At 34.3% G+C, this 19,981-nt stretch overlaps 1 protein-coding gene across 2 annotated transcripts in view; it reads right to left on the minus strand.

Moving 5' to 3' along the window:
- ADAM2 (ADAM metallopeptidase domain 2) overlaps positions 1-19,981 on the minus strand; it is a 136,181-nt gene that overhangs the window by 58,826 nt on the left and 57,374 nt on the right. For both annotated transcript variants that reach the window (XM_045055532.1, XM_011281508.4), the window contains one exon: positions 8,335-8,471. In XM_045055532.1, the coding sequence (XP_044911467.1) occupies positions 8,335-8,471 (137 nt within the window). The remainder of the gene's footprint in view (positions 1-8,334; positions 8,472-19,981) is intronic.

A 19,981-nucleotide genomic window follows, 5' to 3' on the forward strand; every position in this document is an offset into this window, starting at 1 on the left:
TACATCACATTAATAAAAGAAAAGCAAAGAACCATATGATCCTGTCAATCTATGCAGAAAAAGCATTTGACAAAATTCAGCAGCCTTTCTTAGCAAAAACCTTCAAGAAAGTCAGTATAGAAGGAACATACTTAATCATAAAAGCCATTTATGAAAAGCCCACAGCTAACACCATCCTCAGTGAGGAAAAACTGAGAGCTTTCTCCCTGAGATCGGGAACACGACAGGGATGTCCACTCTCACCGCTGTTTAACATAGTGTTGGAAGTTCTAGCATCAGCAATCAGACAACAAAAGGAAATCAAAGGCATCAAAATTGGCAAAGATGAAGTTAAGCCTTCGCTTTTTGCAGATGACATGATAGTATACATGGAAAACCCTAAAGACTCCACCAAAAGTCTACTACAACTGATACATGAATTCAGCAAAGTCGCAGGATACAAAATTATATATAGAAATCAGTTGCATTCTTATACACTAATAATGAAGCAACAGAAGGACAAACAAAGAAACTGATCCCATTCACAATTGCACCAAGAGTCATAAAATAGCTAGGAATAAACCTAACCAAAGATGTAAAAGATCTGTATGCTGAAAACTATAGAAAGCTTATGAAGGAAATTGAAGAAGATATAAAGAAATGGAAAAACATTCTGTGCTCATCGACTGGACGAATAAATATTGTTAAAATGTCAATACAACCCAAAGCTATCTACACATTCAATGTAATCCCAATCAAAATTGCACCAGCATTCATCTCGAAGCTGGAACAAGCAATCCTAAGATTTGTATGGAACCACAAAAGACCCCGAATACCCTAAGTAATATTAAAGAAGACCAAAGCAGGAGGCATCACAATCCCAGACTTTAGCCTCTAGTACAAAGTTGTAATCATCAAGACATATATGTACCATATGTACCATGGCACAAAAAGAGACACAAAGACCAATGGAATAGAATAGAGATTCCAGAGTTGGACCCACAAAAGTATGCCCAATTAATCTTTGACAAAGCAGTAAAGAATATCCAATGGAAAAAGGCAGTCTCTTTAACAAATGGTGCTGGGAGAACCAGACAGCAACACACAGAAGAATAAAACTAGACCACTTTCTTACACCATTCACAAAAATAAACTCAAAATGGATGAAGCACCTGAATGTGAGACAGAAAACCATCAAAACCTTAGAGAGAAAGCAAGAAAAAACCTCTCTGTCCTCAGCCACAGAAATTTCTTACTTGACACATCCTCAAAGGCAAGGGAAGTAAAAGCAAAAATGAACTATTGGGACCTCATGAAAATAAAAAGCTTTTGCACTGCAAAGGAAACAATCAACAAAACTAAAAGGCAACCAATGGAATGGGAAAAGATATTTGCAAATGACATATCGAACAAAGGGCTAGTATCCAAAATCTATAAAGAACTCACTAAACTCCACACCTGAAAAACAAATAATCCAGTGAAGAAATGGGCAGAAAACATGAATAGACACTTCTCTAAAGAAGACATCCAGATGGCCAACAGGCACATGAAAAGATGCTCAACGTCGCTCCTCATCAGGGAAATACAAATCAAAATCACACTCAGATACCACCTCATCCCTGTCAGAGTGGCTAAAATGAACAAATCAGGAGACTATAGATGCTGGCGAGGGTGCGGAAAAATGGGAACCCTCTTGCACTGTTTGGTGGGAATGCAAATTGGTGCAGCCACTCTGGAAAACAGTGTGGAGGTTCCTCAAAAAATTAAAAATAGATCTACCCTATGACCCAGCAATAACACTGTTAGGAATTTACCCAAGGAATACAGGACTACTGATGCATAGGGGTGCTTGTACCCCAGTATTTAGAGCAGCACTTTCAACAATAGCCAAATTATGGAAAGAGCCTAAATGTCCATCAACTGATGAATGGATAAAGAAATTGTGGTTTATATACACAATGGAATACTACGTGGCAATGAGAAAGAATGAAATATGGCCTTTTGTAGCAACGTGGATGGAACTGGAGAGTGTGATGCTAAGTGAAATAAGCCATACAGAGAAAGACAGATACCATATGTTTTCACTCTTATGTGGATCCTGAGAAACTTAACAGAAGACCATGAGGCAGGGGAAGGAAAAAAAAAGGTTAGAGAGGAAGGAACCAAACAATAAGAGACTCTTAAAAACTGAGAACAAACTGAGGGTTGATGGGGGGGTAGGAAGGAGGGGAAAGTGGGTGATGGGCACTGAGGAGGGCACCTGTTGGGATGAGCACTGGGTGTTGTATGGAAACCAATTTGATTATAAAGCTCATATTAAAAAAAGAAAAAAAGTAATAGTCCCAATTACAATTGCACTTTATAATTGGATACCTAGAAATAAACCTAACCAAAGTGGTAAAATACGTGTACTGTAAAAATTATAAAACATTGACGAAAGAAAGTGAAGATGACACAAAGAAATAGAAAGACATTCCATGCTCATGGATTAGAAAAACAAATTTTGATAAAATGTTTAGACTAGCTAATGCAATCTACACATTTAATGCAATTTCTATCAAAATACCAACATTTTTCACAGAACTAGAACAAACAATCCTAAAATTTTTATGGAACCACAAAAGACCCCAAATAGCCAAAGCAAGTTTGAAAAACAAAGGGAAAGCTGGAGGCAGCACAAGTGCAGACTTCAAGTTATATTACAAACCTGTAATCATCAAAACAGTATGGTACTAGCACAAAAATAGATTCATAGAAAAATAGAACAGAATGGAAAACCAGAAATAAACCCACAATTGTATGGTCAATTAATCTTTTACAAAGGAGAGAAGAATATCCAATGGGAAAAAGACAGTCTCTTCAACAAATGGTGCTGGGAAAACTGGAGAGCAACATGCAGAAGAATGAACTCAGACCATTTTCTCACACCATACACAAAAATAAACTCAAATGGATTCAGGATTTCAATGTGATACCTGAAACTATAACAATTCTAGAAAACAACAAAGGCAGAAATGTCTCTGATATCAGCCGTAGCAACATTTTTCTAGATATGTCTCTGAGACAAATGAAATAAAAGCAAAAATAAACTATTGGGACTATTTCAAAATAAAATGATCGTGCAAGGGAAACAATCAACAAAATTAAAAGGCAACCTACAGAATGGGAGAGGATATTTGCAAATGACATATCCAATAAAAGGATTAGTATCTGTAATATATAAGGAACTTAAAATATTCAACACCCAAAAAACAAATAACCCAATTAAAAATCAACAGAAGACATGGACAGCCATATCTCTGACAAAGATATCCAGATGACCAACAGATACATGAAAAGATACATCACTCATTATCAGGAAAATGAAAATCAAAGCCACAGCAAAGTATCATCTCACACCTCTCAGAATGGCTAAAATCAAAAACACAAGACACAATAAGTGTTGGTGAGAATATGGAGAAAAAAGGAACTCTTGCAGTTTTAGTGGGAATACAAACTGGTGCAGCCGCTGAGGAAAACAGTATAGAGATTCCTCAGGAAGTTTAAACTAGAGCTACCCTATGATACAGTAATTGCACTACTATTTACCTCCTAAAATACAAAAACACTAATTCAAAGAGACAATGCACCCCTAAATTTACAGCAGCAATATCCAAATAATGGAAGCAGACCAAGTTCCCCTTAACTGATGAATGGACAAAGAAGATGCGGTATAGCTATACAATGGAATATTATTTGGCCATAGAAAAGAGTGAAATCTTGCCATTTGCAATGGCATAGATGGAGCTATATTATCCTAACTGAAATAAGTCAGAGAAGGGCAAATGCCATATGATTTCACTCAGATGTAAAATTTCAGAAACAAACAAATGAGCAAAGGGAAAAAAAAGAGAGAGACAAACCAAAAAACAAACTCTTAACTATCGAGAATAAACTGATGGTTACAGAGGGGAAGTGGGTTGGGTGGAGGGGTCAGTGAAATAGGTGATGGGGATTAAAGAGTGTTCTTTCTTGAGGAGCACTGAGTGTTATACAGAATTGATGAATCACTAAATTGTAAACTTGATACTAATAGAATACTGTATGTTAGCTATACTGCATTTAAAAATTAATTAACTTTTTAAAAACCAATGATTATAGAAACTTATGACTAATTTCAAGGAAATATTTTTTAAAATCTGAATATAAAGATCCTCATCTCTTAAAAATTAATTATTAAATAGCTTTCCAAAAAGAGAATTCTAATTCCATATGGCTTCACTGGTGAATTTCTATCAGATAACTTGTGAAACATTAGTATCAATTTTGCCAAATTACTTTTAGGAAATTTTATGAGTCTAATGTTACCCTGATAATGAAACAAGTCAAAATAATTACAAGAGAAAACAACCTAAAGCCCAATATTCTTCATAAATATAGTGACATGTGTTAGGAGAGAAATCCAGCAACAAGTAGGACAAATGCATAAAAGGGATTATGCATCGTATCGAAACGTGGTTCATCCTAGGAAGACAAGTTATTGCAACAATTGAAGATCAATAAAATGTATCAACTGAAACATATCAACTGAAAAAAGTAAATCAACAATAACACATAAACATCTTAATATATAATGAAATCTATTCATGATTGGAACTCTGTCAAACAAGGGCTAAAAAACCAACTTCCTCAGTCTGATTAAAAGCCTCTATGAAAAACTTTCAGCTAACCTATTTAATGGTGAAAGATGAAAGATTTTGCCCTTAAATTAGAAGCACGACAAAAATAGCCACATGTTCCATTTCTATGTTACATTGTATTAGAGGTCCTTATCACTGTTGTAAGGCAAAAAATAGGAATTGAAAAAAATATAAAGATTTAAAAAAATGTAAAATAGTATATATATGATTATACATGTATGAAATTCTAATAAAGCTAAATTAAAATCCCAGAACTAATAAATTAATTTAGCAAATCTTTAGTAAACAAATTCAATGTAATCAATAAAATTTCTTTTTTTTTTTTTTTTTAATTTTTTTTTTCAACGTTTATTTATTTTTGGGACAGAGAGAGACAGAGCATGAACGGGGGAGGGGCAGAGAGAGAGGGAGACACAGAATCAGAAACAGGCTCCAGGCTCTGAGCCATCAGCCCAGAGCCCGACGCGGGGCTCGAACTCACGGACCGCGAGATCGTGACCTGGCTGAAGTCGGACGCTTAACCGACTGCGCCACCCAAGCGCCCCGAGTAATCAATAAAATTTCTATATACTTGTCACAAAAAAATTGGAAATTTTATAGTCATATAAAGAGGTGCAATTAGAAAGAATAGTAAATACCAATCTATTTACACCTAATAATTTCCCCGCAGGAAAAAAAAATGGAAGAAACACTGCATTTTGAAGAATTCTACCCATGATGAGAATAATTCAGGCATCTCAACAAAATAAACTACTTTCAAAATTGAACAAAAAATGCTTTAACAATATTTAGGAGGAGTTGGAGGCTCCAGGGAGCTATTAATAGTTCAGATCTTCTAGTCCTTCCTATCATTTCCTCACCATTGTAAATCATAATAATCATTGCAGCTGGTATCACAAGCAATATATCATTATTTTAAAAACCATAATGCAATCAAAGATAAATATTTAATGGGCAATGTTCAGCATTATCAATATGAAGTACATACAATATCATCTGTCTTTAAGATGAACCAGAAAAACAAAAACAAAAAGGCATGAACTTGATTGCAGGAAATTTGAGACATGACACTAGGAAACAAGATTAAAGGAGTAGGAATCAAGAGAAAGAGAATGAGGAAAAATCAACATAAGTCTGTTGTATTGAGATAGGAATTGTGGCTCCAATCTGCTGGGACCACAAAGAAGTATACAGAAGATTTAATGGGTTTGTCCTTAGAGGGTCAGGGAGCTGGTGTTCCAATGAAGTGGTTGAAGGCTGCCCCACTAAAGAGGTGATTACCTTTATCTTAGGGCCTCTTTTGCCTAGGGAAGAAGCTGATTGGCATTCACGAATTTTAATGTGTTGGCTTGGTCATTGAGTGCTTCTTGTGGGACTTGAACCTAAGATAGATATAAAGATCTGCATACTTTGTGCTTACTTGCTTTCCTCTTCCCCACACTTTCCTGTCTCTAAATGTCCAAGCTTGTGGTATCCATATCCTTGACCAAATACTATTTGCCATTGCTGAGGCCATGTAGATCCCAACCTGTGGCACGTCTCTAATACAAAATAGAAAGCTAAATGTATTTTATGCAAATATGCTCACTGTGAGGGTCTTAATCTAATTGGAGAATAGTATGAATAGTGATTTTTTTTTTCAAAAAAGGATTCCACCTAACATATTGAAAGGCCCTGTTCTTGAATTGAAATAAGACAAGTTTTTCTTCGTTTACAGACAGTTTTAGGGAACCCCCATGTGCCATTGATGTGAAATGATTGAGAAACATTGGTGCAATAGATATAGGTGACATGGAGCTCTGGGATTTCTACTCATATTATTTACTTACACTGTCTGGATATTTTTAGTTAGCTACCAGATATGCTATTTTGGTCATTAGACAGATTAATAGGCCCACTATTTAATTATATAGACATGCAAATACCCAAATTATTGTGATATAATCAATTTTAGTAACATACTCACTTACTGGTTTCTGTATGCATGCTCAACTCCACAAGGGTTCCGCTGCAAAGAACTCTAGGGGATGGCACTACATATCTTCTATGATACTTATCTGAAATTCCACGTGGAACTAATCTAATCTATCATGAATATCTTTATTTTTTATTGTGTCTTAATGATCTTAAGTGCAAAAGAACAAACATCTTGCATCACAGCATGGATCTGCAGTGCCCTCTCTCTGCATAACTGTTATACCTCTCTATACCCGTTAAAGGTATCCTTGTTGTCATCAAATCATGGATTGTTCCAGGTTCACAATCATTTCAAAAAGGCTTGTTTTCTATAGTCCCTTCTTATTTTTTGTTACAAATTTTTATTTAAATTCTAGTTACTTAGCATATAATGTAATATTGTTTTCAGGGTTAGAATTTAGTGATTCATCATGTACATATAATATCCAGTGCTCACAAGTGCCCTCCATAACACCCATCACCATTTTATCCACCCCCCTCCCCCACTCACCACTCCTCCAGCAAACCTCAGTTTGTTCTCTATAGTTAAGAGTCTGTTTTATGGTTTGCCTCTATTTTTTCCCCTATGGCCATCTGTTTTGTTTATTAAATTCCACATATGAGTGAAATCATATGATATTTGTCTTTCTCTGACTGATTTATTTCATGTGGCATAATACATTCTAGCTCCATACACATAGTTGCAAATGGCAAGATTTTATTCTTTTTGTTTGCTGAATTACATTCCATTGTGTGTGTGTGTGTGTGTGTGTGTGTGTGTGTATATATATATATATATATATATATATACCACTGTGTATATATACCACATATTCTTTATCCATTCACTAGTCAATAGATATTTGGACTCTTCACATAATTTGACTATTGTTGATAATGCTCTTCTATAGCCCCTTCTGGGACAACTGTTTTCATGAGTGCCTGCCAAATCAGAGCCTGAGATTAAAATTTGAGTAATCATTTCCTAGGAAATGATTGTGGAAGCAGAAGTTAGGGAATGGAGAGATTGTGATGTTATCAATTTTGCCGCTGTCAGCAATGGGGCTTGATTTTCTAAGACATATGAGAAGGAGAAAATGGTTATGAGAATTGTCCTTCAGAAAGATAAAAGGCTGGCTCTAGTCACTGACTGGATGATGGTTTCCCTAAATCCCCTACATGGTCCTAATTCTATAAAGTCTCACATTGTACTCTAAGAATAATGATGATAACAAATTCACTATGCCTTTGAGGCTTGGGAAGCATACTGCAAAAAGGCCTTCTCTAATGAAAAGGAAAAAGCTGATTAACAGCATCTTTGAAATCAGGAGATGCCAAGAGTTCAGGCTAAGTGAGGCAGAATGAAAGGGACACATGCAGATAAGTCCAAACTAATAAATCATTCTTGTACAGTGATCTCAAGCCTATATTTGGCTCACCAAATTATGCATTAGATTATAAAATTGTGCAAATGGCATAGCGATAAATCTAGAGTTAGAGCACATGACAAAGCAATTGTCATATCAGGATACAAGTGACAGTGAGGTAGATATGCAGTGTGGGCATTGGAATACATATTTTGACTTGGGAATCATTGGACACAGCTTATATTTGACCATTATGAATTATTTTAGCAGCCTAGACTTTCTTAAACTAAGTACACCATACTTATTTTTATATAAACTATGTAGGTAAAGCATGTAAAAGTAAAGCATCTTACATTGCTTCTGGGTTCATTATGCAGACAGCTCCTGAGCACTGGCATTTGTTAATGTCATCATAAGCTATTCCCATACTAAGGCTCAGTAACTGAGCTATAATAACTGCAAGTGATTCCAGACTTATGGTTCTGGGATGCTGGAAAAAAGAACATACATGTACGTTTCAGAAGATAATCCATTTACCTAGGAAACAATGTAATTATTAAAAATAGTCAATAAAATTGAATAGCATCATCTAATATGATAACCACAGATGTGCCATCTATATTGGTAACGTGTTACAGGTACCATTATTAATATAAGAAAAATATTGCCTCAGTAACTTATTAATTATAATAACAATAGTTATAGTCATATTTATATTCACAAAATAAGATCTTTAGATACAAACATACAGTGTCAAATTATTAACAGGTTATGTTCACTTATATTTTAATTATTTGGGGATGATATTTTAGGTGAATCTTTCATACATTTAAAAAATCATAAATTAATCCATTAAATTAGGGTAAATAATGACTGCTAATAAGAATGCTGACTTACCAAGTGTTTAAACTTTATTTTCAAAACTAAAATATCTTTATTATTTTTGTTTTTGCAAATGTAAGATGCTTATTATAGTATATTTTGACCATACTAAAATGTATGAAGCTTGAGAAAAATCCAAAAATCACACTATCCTTTCAGATATATCTAACAGCATTTTGTTGAATATACTTCAAGATTGGTTTCTAGGAATAGATTTTCGTATCTTCTGTTTGTCTCTCTAAATCAACTTTCCAGCATGTTCCACCTTGCTCTCTAGCCCAGGAGGTGATACCAATGAATTATGTTAAAGGGTTTCTTTTACCTTGATTTGCTCTGAAGAGGGGAACAGGCTGAGAAAAGAGCAAGGTATTTATTACCATCATTGCCAGGGTGCCTATAACTGTCTGGATCCTTCAGTGGAGACATCTACCTTCTGTCTGTGACCCTAGTAAAATGGCATTGCCCTTTCCTTCAAGTCTGGGTGACAGTTAAATTTTCGTGTTACTAGCCCTAAGTTCCTACCCCTTGTATACACATTGACAGATGTTCCTTTTAACAAATTACCACAGATGAATGTGCCACCCATGTTCAGAGAGAAAAAGGGAGGGGGAGAGATAATGGAGAAGAAATGGAAGGATTTTGCTAAATCTCAAGAGTTTAAATAATAAGATTTATAAAAAATAACAGTACATTATATTATTACTGTAAATTTTCTTGTTTTATAAGATTATCTTGTTTTTCTTGTTTTGGGGATATTGTAGAAAAGGGTCTAGCAATTATTCAATCAATGTATCTTTACAACCGTTTCTTATTCTGTATCTATCCTGTTCCCTGTTATCTTTCATAGCTAAGTAAGATGAAAAAAATGATTTCCACAAATTTCACTTTAGTCATGTGTGTGAAAGCAGTCTCTTCTCCCTTCCCCATGCAACTGTTACTCTATTCTCTTTTTAATACATGTATTTTCCCCATCTCTATCTGCATATATTTTAACCTTTCCTTTCATTGTGTGATAGGATCAGATACATGGTTTAGTTTTTGAGATGACCTTTCTTTACACTCCTGTTATGACAGTCTCACATTGGACTTCAGGTAGTCAGCTCAGGCTGACTATTACAAAATACCACAGATGTAGGTGACTTAATAACAAATTTATTTTCTCATAGGTCTGAAGATTAGAAGTCCAAGATCAAAATACCAGCAGGGTTAGTTTCTGGTGAGGTTTCTTCCATGGCTGCCTTTTTGCATGTCTTTTCCTCTGTGTATGTACAGAGATCAGTATCTCTGGTGTCACTTCCTCTTTTTATAAGAACAGTATCTAATTAGGGATTCACACTTATGATCTCCTTTAATCTTAAATTATCTCCATAAATGTTAGCTCTCCCGATATAGTCACATGGGGTTAGGGCTCCAACATAGGAACTTTAGGGGGTCACAATTTAGTCCATAACAGACCAGTCTGAAAAATTTGAAAAATGTATGGAAGGGAGCGTGAGAATTTCCTACAGAATATTGTTATGATTACTTCTGTTTTTAAAATAAAGTAATAGAAGGAAAATTACATTGAACATTGGAGTCTTAAAAAATATTTTAGGAAAAAAATTACACCTATGCAGACAAGTTTCTTTTTGCAAATAATACCTGCTTAGGGCACTTGTAAACTAATATTAATAGTAGCTGACATTTATTAAGGCTTCTCATGTGCCAATAACTAGACTGAAAAAATTTGCAGGCAAGTAGATATTGAGACTTTCTTTATTGCTAAATATGGGATTACTTTCTATAAATGTGCCTACTACTTATGCTTTTGTAAAATCTTCTAGTTTCTAACTTTAGGAACCAAGATTCTATATATGTCTTTTAGATAAAGCTCACTAATATTGTTCATATCTTCTAAATTTTGCTCTGAAAAATTACTTATTCAAATACAATGTATTTGAGCTAATAGCTCTTTCAGTGTTTGCTTTGTATATTTTATAAGTATTTAGTTAAGTACATATGATTTCAGGTTTATTATATAAGGTTAGTAAAATTTTATTTCATCCTAAATAATGAATCCCTTAAAATTCATATCTATTTCACTTGGAGAATATTTTGATGCTTCATATTAATTCTCATACATTAATTTTTGGCATGATATTCTGTACTTTGTACTTTTTAGGGTTAAATTTTCTGGCACATATGGGTTTGAAACATAAAAGAGAAAACAATATGATCATTTTTATTTTTAATACTTGAAACTAAAATATTTTTAATCTCTTTTGGTTATTGCCTTTTCAAAATTAATAACATTTTATTTTGTGTAATGGTTTCATACTGAGTGTACAAATCTTAGGTGCCTTGATGAAGTTATATGTACATATACACATATGTATATACAGAATATTTATTGGGGTGCCTGGGTGGCTCTGTCGGTTGAGCGTGTCTGACTTCAGCTCAGGTGATGATTTCACAGTTGGTGAGTTCAAACCACACATTGGGCTCTGTGCTGACAGCTCGAGGCCTGGAGCCTGCTTCACATTCTGTGTCTTGTCTCTTTGTCCCTCCCCCATTTGTGCTCTGTCTCTTTCTGTCTCTCAAAAATAAATAAATGTGATAAAAAAATTAGAATATTTATTTGTATATATATATATATACACATTCATATATAGTTTTAATACATATTATATGTGCATATGCATATGTATGCATATTTATGAAGCATGCATGTGTCACATACCTACATAATTATTATCCTGTACAAGGTACAGAATGTTTTTATTATTCAGGAAGTTTTCCCCAGCAAGCTTCCAGGCATTACCTCCCTACCAAATGTAACTTCTATTCTGACTTTTAATACTTTGGCTTACCTTTAGCTACACTTTAGCTTCACAAAAATGGCATCATGAAATAAACGTTCTTTTGTTTCGGGCTTATTTTGCTCAACCTAGTTTTTGAGATCCATCAATATGGAGTACAACAGTAGTTCTTTTATTGCTTACATTACCACACATGTCTATCCATTTCACGGATAAGATGACTCAGTATTGTTAAAATGTCAATTTCCCTCAAATTGACCTAGAGATTTAAATCAAAAACTAATAGAAATCCAAGAATTTTTTGTTGAAATTGACAAGCTGATTTTAAAACAGAAATGCAGAGAACTTAAGATACCTAAATTAGTCTGAAGAAGGAGTTGTAAGGTTCATACAACCATTGCTGATTATATGTTATAAAACTATAGTTATTAAGACAATATGGTATTGGTGGAAAAATAGACAAATGATCATTTTTAAAAATCCAGAAAGAGAGTAGGAATATGATGATCTGATCTGATTTTTATAACAAAGGTACCACTCTAATTCCGTAAGAAAAATAACCTGTTTAATAAGTGCCATGAAGTGATTGCTTATTTACTGTGAATAAATAATCCTGACACCTAACTCACACCAAATTATTATAATGTTGTTTATATGGATCTATAGTTGAAAATTAACATGTTTTAATTAGAAAATATAAATTATTAGCTTCAAGACCTTAGAGTGGACAAAACTTTCTTGAAGGTATTCTTTTTTCTATCTAGTGTGCTGAAAGTTTTATCTCTTTTTTTGTCACAAATGAGTTCGAACTTTACCAAATGTTTTCTCTGCATCTATTATTTCTTTTAGAATGGCAGATTATGATTGATTTTCAAATGTAAAATTAACTTGCATTCCTGGAATAATTCCTACTTGACTCATGTTGTGTTATTCTTCTGATACATTGCAGAATTCTTTGTTAACATAGCGTTGGCATAAATGTCAATTCCTACAACAAGCTAAGAAACAGCCCTTCCTTTTATATTCTCTACAAGAATTTGTTGTACATTGGTACTAAAACCTTTGGAGACATCACATCCTCAAGAGACAATCTGATCCTGGAGTTTCTGGTGTTGGCTGACTTTTTAGTATTATTTAAGATTCAATTACTCCAAGGGGCCCTGGATGGCTCAGGGGTTAAGCGTCCTACTTCCGTGCAGGTCGTGATCTCACAGTTGGGGAGTTGGAGCACCACATTGCTTTGGATCCTCTGCCTCTTTCTCTACCCTTCTCCTGCTTGCAGGAGTGCATACACAAGCTCTCTCTCTCTCTCTCAAAAATAAATAAATATTTTAAAAAGATTCAATTATTCCAATAGGTCAATGGCTATCCAGGTTTTCTTTCCTATTCATGTGATAGATTTTATTATTCATGACATTTATCAATTTCATCTAAATTTATTGCCATACATTAGTTGAGGATATGCTTTGTTTTGTTTTTAATATATGTAGGATCTGTGGTTATGGTGTCCCTTTTTCTCAACAAATGTTTTGATAACTTACTTGCTCTTTATTGAGGTAGGATACAGTTTTGTTTGGGACTTATAAATTTTATTTATCATCTCAAACAGATGACTTTGTGCTTTGGTGATTTTCCCCATGATATACATATTTTGTAATTTTCACTGGTAGAAATATTATTTTTTTTTTTACTTCCTTGGTTCTAGGGTCTTTTACTTTAACTTGCAACTACATGTTTTTTGAAATTGGACTTAGATTATCTATATTTAAATTTATTTTAATTTGTATGATTAAAGCTACAGAGTTCTCAGTTCTGTTTTTTTCTGGCATCCCAAGAATTTAGGTATGCTGTATTTTTAGTATCATTTAGTTCAAAATGAGTTCTGATTTCTTATGTTTTATTTACAAATGTTTAGAGATTTTTAAGTGACTTTTCTATTATTTAGTTCTAATTTAAATCCACAATGGTCATAAAATATGCTCTATAGAGAGCAACGTGCAGAATAATGAAACTAGATCACTTTCTTACACCATACACAAAAATAAACTCAAAATGGTTGAGAGACCTAAGTGTGAGACAGGAAACTATCAAAACCCTAGAGGAGAAAACAGGCAACAATCTGTTTGACCTCAGCCGCAGCAATTTCTTGCTCAACAAGACTCCAAAGGCAAGGGAATTAAAAGTAAAATGAACTATTGGGATCTCATTATGATAACAATCTTCTGCACTGCAAAGGAAACAATCAACAAAACTAAAAGACAACTGACAGAATGGGAAGAGATTTTTGTAAATGACATATCAGATAAAGGGTTAATATCCAAAATCTATAAAGAACTTACCAAACTCAACACCCAAAACACAAATAATTCAGTGAAGAAATGGGCAGAAGACATAAATAGACACTTTTCCAAAGAAGACATCCAGATGGCCAACAGACACATGAAAAGATGCTCAATGTCACTCATCATCAGAGAAATATAAATCAAAACCACACTGAGATACCACCTCACACCAGGCAGAGTGGTTAAAATGAACAACTCAGGAAACTACAGGTGCTGGTACAGATGTGGAGAAAGAGGAACCCTCTTTCACTGTTGGTAGGAATGAAAACAGATGCAGCCGCTCTGGAAAACAGTATGGAGGTTCCTCAAAAAATTAAAAATAGAACTACTTTACAACCCAGAAATAGCACTACTAGGAATTTATCCAAAGGATACAGGAGTGCTGACTCATAGGGACACATGTTCCCCAATGTATATAGTGACACTTTCAACAATAGCCAAATTATGGGAAGAGCATAAATGTCCATCACCTTATGAATAATAAAGAAGATGTGGTTTATGTATACAATGGAATACTACTTGGCAATGAGAAAGAATGAAATCCTGCCATTTGCAGCAATGTGGATGGAACTGGAGGGTATGATGCTAAGTGAAATAAGTCAGAAAGAGAAAGAGATATATTTTTTCCTTCATATGTGGAACTTAAGAAATCCATGGGATAAGAGAAGGGGAAGAAAATAGTTACAAACAGAGAGGGAGGGAGGCAAACCATAAGAGACTCTTAAATGCAGAGAACAAACTGAGGGTTGATGGGGGTTGTGGGGGAGAGGGGGAAATGGGTGATTGTCATTGAGGAGGGCACTTGTTGGGATGAGAACTGAGTGTTGTACGTAAGCAATGAATCACGGGAATCTACCCGAAAACTAAGCACACTCCACACACTGTATGTTAGTCATTTGACAACAAATTATATTTAAAAAATAAATAAAGACAATTATCTCAGAAAAAGAAAGAAAATATTCTCTGTAAGATTTCAATCATCTCACGCCAGTCAGAGTGGCCAAAATGAACAAATCAGGAGACTATAGATGCTAGCGAGGATGTGGAGAAACGGGAACCCTCTTGCACTGTTGGTGGGAATGCAAATTGGTGCAGCCGCTCTGGAAAGCAGTGTGGAGGTTCCTCAGAAAATTAAAAATAGACCTACCCTATGACCCAGCAATAGCACTGCTAGGAATTTATCCAAGGGATACAGGAGTACTGATGCATAGGGCCACTTGTACCCCAATGTTCATAGCAGCACTCTCAACAATAGCCAAATTATGGAAAGAGCCTAAATGTCCATCAACTGATGAATGGATAAAGAAATTGTGGTTTATATACACAATGGAATATTACGTGGCAATGAGAAAAAATGAAATATGGCCTTTTGTAGCAACGTGGATGGAACTGGAGAGTGTGATGCTAAGTGAAATAAGCCATACAGAGAAAGACAGATACCATATGGTTTCACTCTTATGTGGATCCTGAGAAACTTAACAGGAACCCATGGGGGAGGGGAAGGAAAAAAAAAAAAAAACAGGTTAGAGTGGGAGAGAGCCAAAGCATAAGAGACTCTTAAAAACTGAGAACAAACTGAGGGTTGATGGGGGGTGGGAGGGGGGAGAGGGTGGGTGATGGGTATTGAGGAGGGCACCTTTTGGGATGAGCACTGGGTGTTGTATGGAAACCAATTTGTCAATAAATTTCATATAAAAAAAAGATAAAAAAAAAGATTTCAATCATCTTATATTGATACTACTTTATTTATCACTGTATTATTTATTTTGGTAAATAATAAAAAGTAAGGAAACAGAAGAAATCTTTTGTAGGTGATGGGTATGTTTATTCTCTTGTTTGTGGTGATGGTATATATTTATGCATATGTTAAACTCATCAAAGTGTATACATTAAACATGTATAAATTTTTGTATTAAATATACTTTGATGGAGTTATAAATAAAGTAATATTCTGCTGCTCTTTGGTATACAACCTTTAAATACATTTCAACAAAATGGAAAATAGGGCACTGCTGAGTTAGATTTTTCTTCATTCTCAAGTACTATTATGGGTGTCTTTTTTTATTTTATTCTGTCACATTTGCTTTATATATATTGAAGCAACGTAATTAGGTGCATACAACATTATAATTGCTCTTTCTCTCAATTCCTGTGATCATCATTTAATATTCCTCTTTATTGCTCATAACACATCCTGTTTTAAAGTCTACTGCTATGGATTGAATTGTGTCTGCTGCAAAATCCTATGTTGAAGTCCTAGCCTCCAGTGTGACCAATATGATTGTATTTGAAGACAGGGTATTCAGGAAATAATTAAGGTTAAATATGGGCATCTGATAAAACTGTGGCCTTAAAAAAGAAGATCTCTCTCTTTCTATTTCTTTCCCTACTCCTCCCCACCAAGTGAGGACACAAGAGAAGATGGATGCCTGAAAGCAAGAAAGAGAGCTCTCACCAGAATCTGACTATGCTGGCACTCTCATCTCAGACTTCCAGCCTCTAGAATTATAAGAAAATAAATGTTGTTTAATCTAGGTTATTTAGCTATGGCAGCCCAACCTGATTAAGACGTCTACTTTATTTGCTATTAATATACCCAAGATAAATTGTTTTTGTTTAGTATTTACATTGTATAAATTTTCATTGTTTAAATTTCAATGTACAGATTCCATTACCAGAAAGATGGAGTAAACAAATGCCAGTCTATCTCTCCCACCTGAACTCAACTATTCAACCTAGACAGAATAGAGAGAAAGTATTTGACAAGCTTGAAAGTATCAGCATTCAAAAGGGAAGAACAAACACCCAAAGTACCAGTTAGTTGGTCTCTCCTGGCCTAAAAGCAAAATAGTCTGAATTTGGAAGTGAGCACTGTAGTGCAGACAGAGAACCAGGAGAAATTCTGTAGTTCTGAATTGAAGAGTGGGAAAGGAAACTCTTAAATCTCAGGGAAAAGTGAAAATGTCCTGTTTCTTTTTCCTATTCCTTCTGTTCTTTCATTCCCCATCCATCAGATGATTCTTCAGTGAGTGTAGCAGCACCAAAGTGGCCAAAGGGGGGAAATTATAAGACAAAATTCTGAAAGAGGAGCACTTTTCCCTTCCTCTGGTGAAGCTGTGGGTTCAAGAGTTTGAAACCAAATAAGGTAGTTTTATTTTCTCATACTATGTTCTCCACTGCTTTGGCCTCCACTGCTTGAACTAAAAACAGCAGCCACAAGTAAGTGAGATGTACCAGGGAGATAACAGAAGGGTGTGAATTTAGCAAATCAGTCCCACAAAGCTATATTATATCTATCTATCATCTATCTATCTATCATCTATCATCATCATCATCTCTATGATGCATGTATCTTTTAATGTTTAAGTATACATATATTTTATGATTATGTAGGAGCCATTGAATTAATTTGGGTGCTCCAGAGAAATAGTACCAATAACAGAGAGAGAGAGAGAGAGAGAGAGAGAGAGAGAGAGAGAAAGAGATGTATTATAAGAAATTGGCTCATGCAATTATGGAAGCTGGTGAGTCCAAAACCTGCAGAGTGGGTCAGCAGCCTGAGGACCCAGGAGAGCCAATGATGCAGTTCCAGCTTGAGGGCCAGCAGGCTGAACACCATGGTGCAGATGAAATCTGAAGGCAGTCTGCTAAAGAATTCCTTCTTGCTTGAGAAGGATGATCTTTTTGTTCTATTCAGGCCTTCAATTGATTGGATGAGGCCCCCTCCCATTATGGAGGACAATGTGTTTTACTCAAATTTTACCAATTTAAATATTAATGTCATCAAAACTTTCCAACCTTACATATAAAATTAACCATCACTCTAACTGTACATGTTCAGGTTCAAAATAATACTCTTCTACACTTCTACCTCACCTATGCTTCTTAGTCCCTGCTCCTCTGCCTAGTTTTTTAAGACAAATCTGAGGAATAATCATTTATACTTCTATCATACATACTATGTATTCAATAAGTTGGTATGTCCTTTATGTTTTATTTTCATAATATATAATGGACAAAATCTACTCACACATCCAAGTATAAAACACTAGTTTATATCATTCACCTGCAACTGTCTCTATCTGGTCTCCTTGCTTTGGATCCTTATTGCTCAACAATTAGTCTCCCATAAGAAAAATACTTCTGGTTGGCTTAAAAACTTCCAGTGCTTTTTCATTGTAAAGAGAATGAAATCCAAAATCATTTACCAAGATCTGTAAGACCCTATATAACTAGAAGCTTTCTGACTTCAATAAAATTACTATTTTTATGGCCATCTTATTCATGACATTCATTTCCATTTGAAAGCCTTTGAATTTAATGATCTTTCTGGTGGGCTCTGTTAGACCTTGCCATAACTGCCTTTGCCTCATCATCCATGCTTCCTCTCAAATATTTTCTCCTCAAAGTTTTTCTCTGATTGATCACCTTAGCTAAAATAGCCCACTCCACAACCCATCAATTTTTACTATATTACCCTCATCTGTGTTCTTACTAGTAAATGCCATTAACTGAAATAATATTATGACAGTACCTTCAGTTAAATGATGTAAACAGATTTTCTAAGACTAAATGATCCTTCATTCTTTGGACAAAATAACCTTGGGCGTGGTCTATTATCTTTATAAATTGCTTGGTTCAGTTGGTTAGGATTTTTGATTTATGGTTTTGCTTCTCTTCTATGTTTGTGGATAAATTATTCTCTAATTTCCTTTTGTGTTCCATCTTCTTTTGGTATTATGGTAATTCTGATTTCCAAGTCTGTAGAGTATTTTCTCTTTTGTCTATTTTCTATAAACATATAAGACTGAAATAATCAGTTCCCTTAAAATTGCATAGAATGCCTAAAAGCATTGTTTATTTTCCTTATGTGATTTTTTAAATAATAAATTCCTTTAATAATTTGGTGTTTTTCTGAATTTCTAATTCTTCTTGTGCAACTTTTAGTAAATTATGGACTTCTATTAACAATGTAGTATTTGTCTACATTTTAAATTTTGTTTGTCATAACTCTATTATCTTCTTAATGTTATCTACATCTGTAGTATTTCCTCTTTATTTTTATAATTTTATTAATGAATTTCTACTCTATTTTATAAAAAATAGTTTTGCCAGAAATATAATTGTTTTTAGTTTTTTAAGGCCTTATGTTTTTTGAAATATTTCTATCCTACCTATATATAGTCTGTCTTGCATAGATTTCTGCTTTTGTGTTCACTATTTCTTGGCTTCCATATGTTTTAATGTTATTTTGTTTCTATCTTTTCACATATTTTAGATTGGATAATTAGTTCACTGATTTTCAGCTTTATTTTCTGCAAGGTTCATTAGGGACTAATTTCCCTTAACTACTCTGACGTTACTCCCCCTTTCCTTTAGCATTAATTACCTTAGTAATGTCTTTAGATATTATCAATTTCCCATCATGTTCTCTTAAACAATGGTTTTGATTGATTGATTAATTGATTTTTAGATGTTTGTTTATTTATTTTGAAGTGGAGGAAGGGACAGGGACAGAATGAGAGAGGGAAAGAGAGAATTCCAAGAAGCTCCATGATGTCAGCACAGAGCCTGACACAGGACTGGATCCCATCAACCAGGAGACCACGACCTGAGACAAAATCAAGAGTCAGACACTTAACTGACTGAGGCACCCAGGTGCCCCAACAATGCTTTTGATTTAAATTTTCTTATGAAGATGTGATTTTAATTTTATTACTCTTTTTTTTATTGTATGACTGAAATTGCCTTGACAACTTGTCAAAAATCATTAGATTATATATATGCCTGGGTCTATTTTTAGATTTCCTATTTTGTTACATTGATCCATTTATTTACACTTCAATATCTTAATTACTGTAGTTTTCAGAAATTTTTATCTTTTGCTTTTCCTCAATTTCAAAACTTATTTTTTATCTTTTTAAAATACATTTATATACAAAACTTTTGTATCAGGTTGTCAATTTTTACGAAAAAAA

Source organism: Felis catus, chromosome B1, assembly GCF_018350175.1.
Source record: "Felis catus isolate Fca126 chromosome B1, F.catus_Fca126_mat1.0, whole genome shotgun sequence".
Taxonomy (NCBI): Eukaryota; Metazoa; Chordata; class Mammalia; order Carnivora; family Felidae; genus Felis; species Felis catus.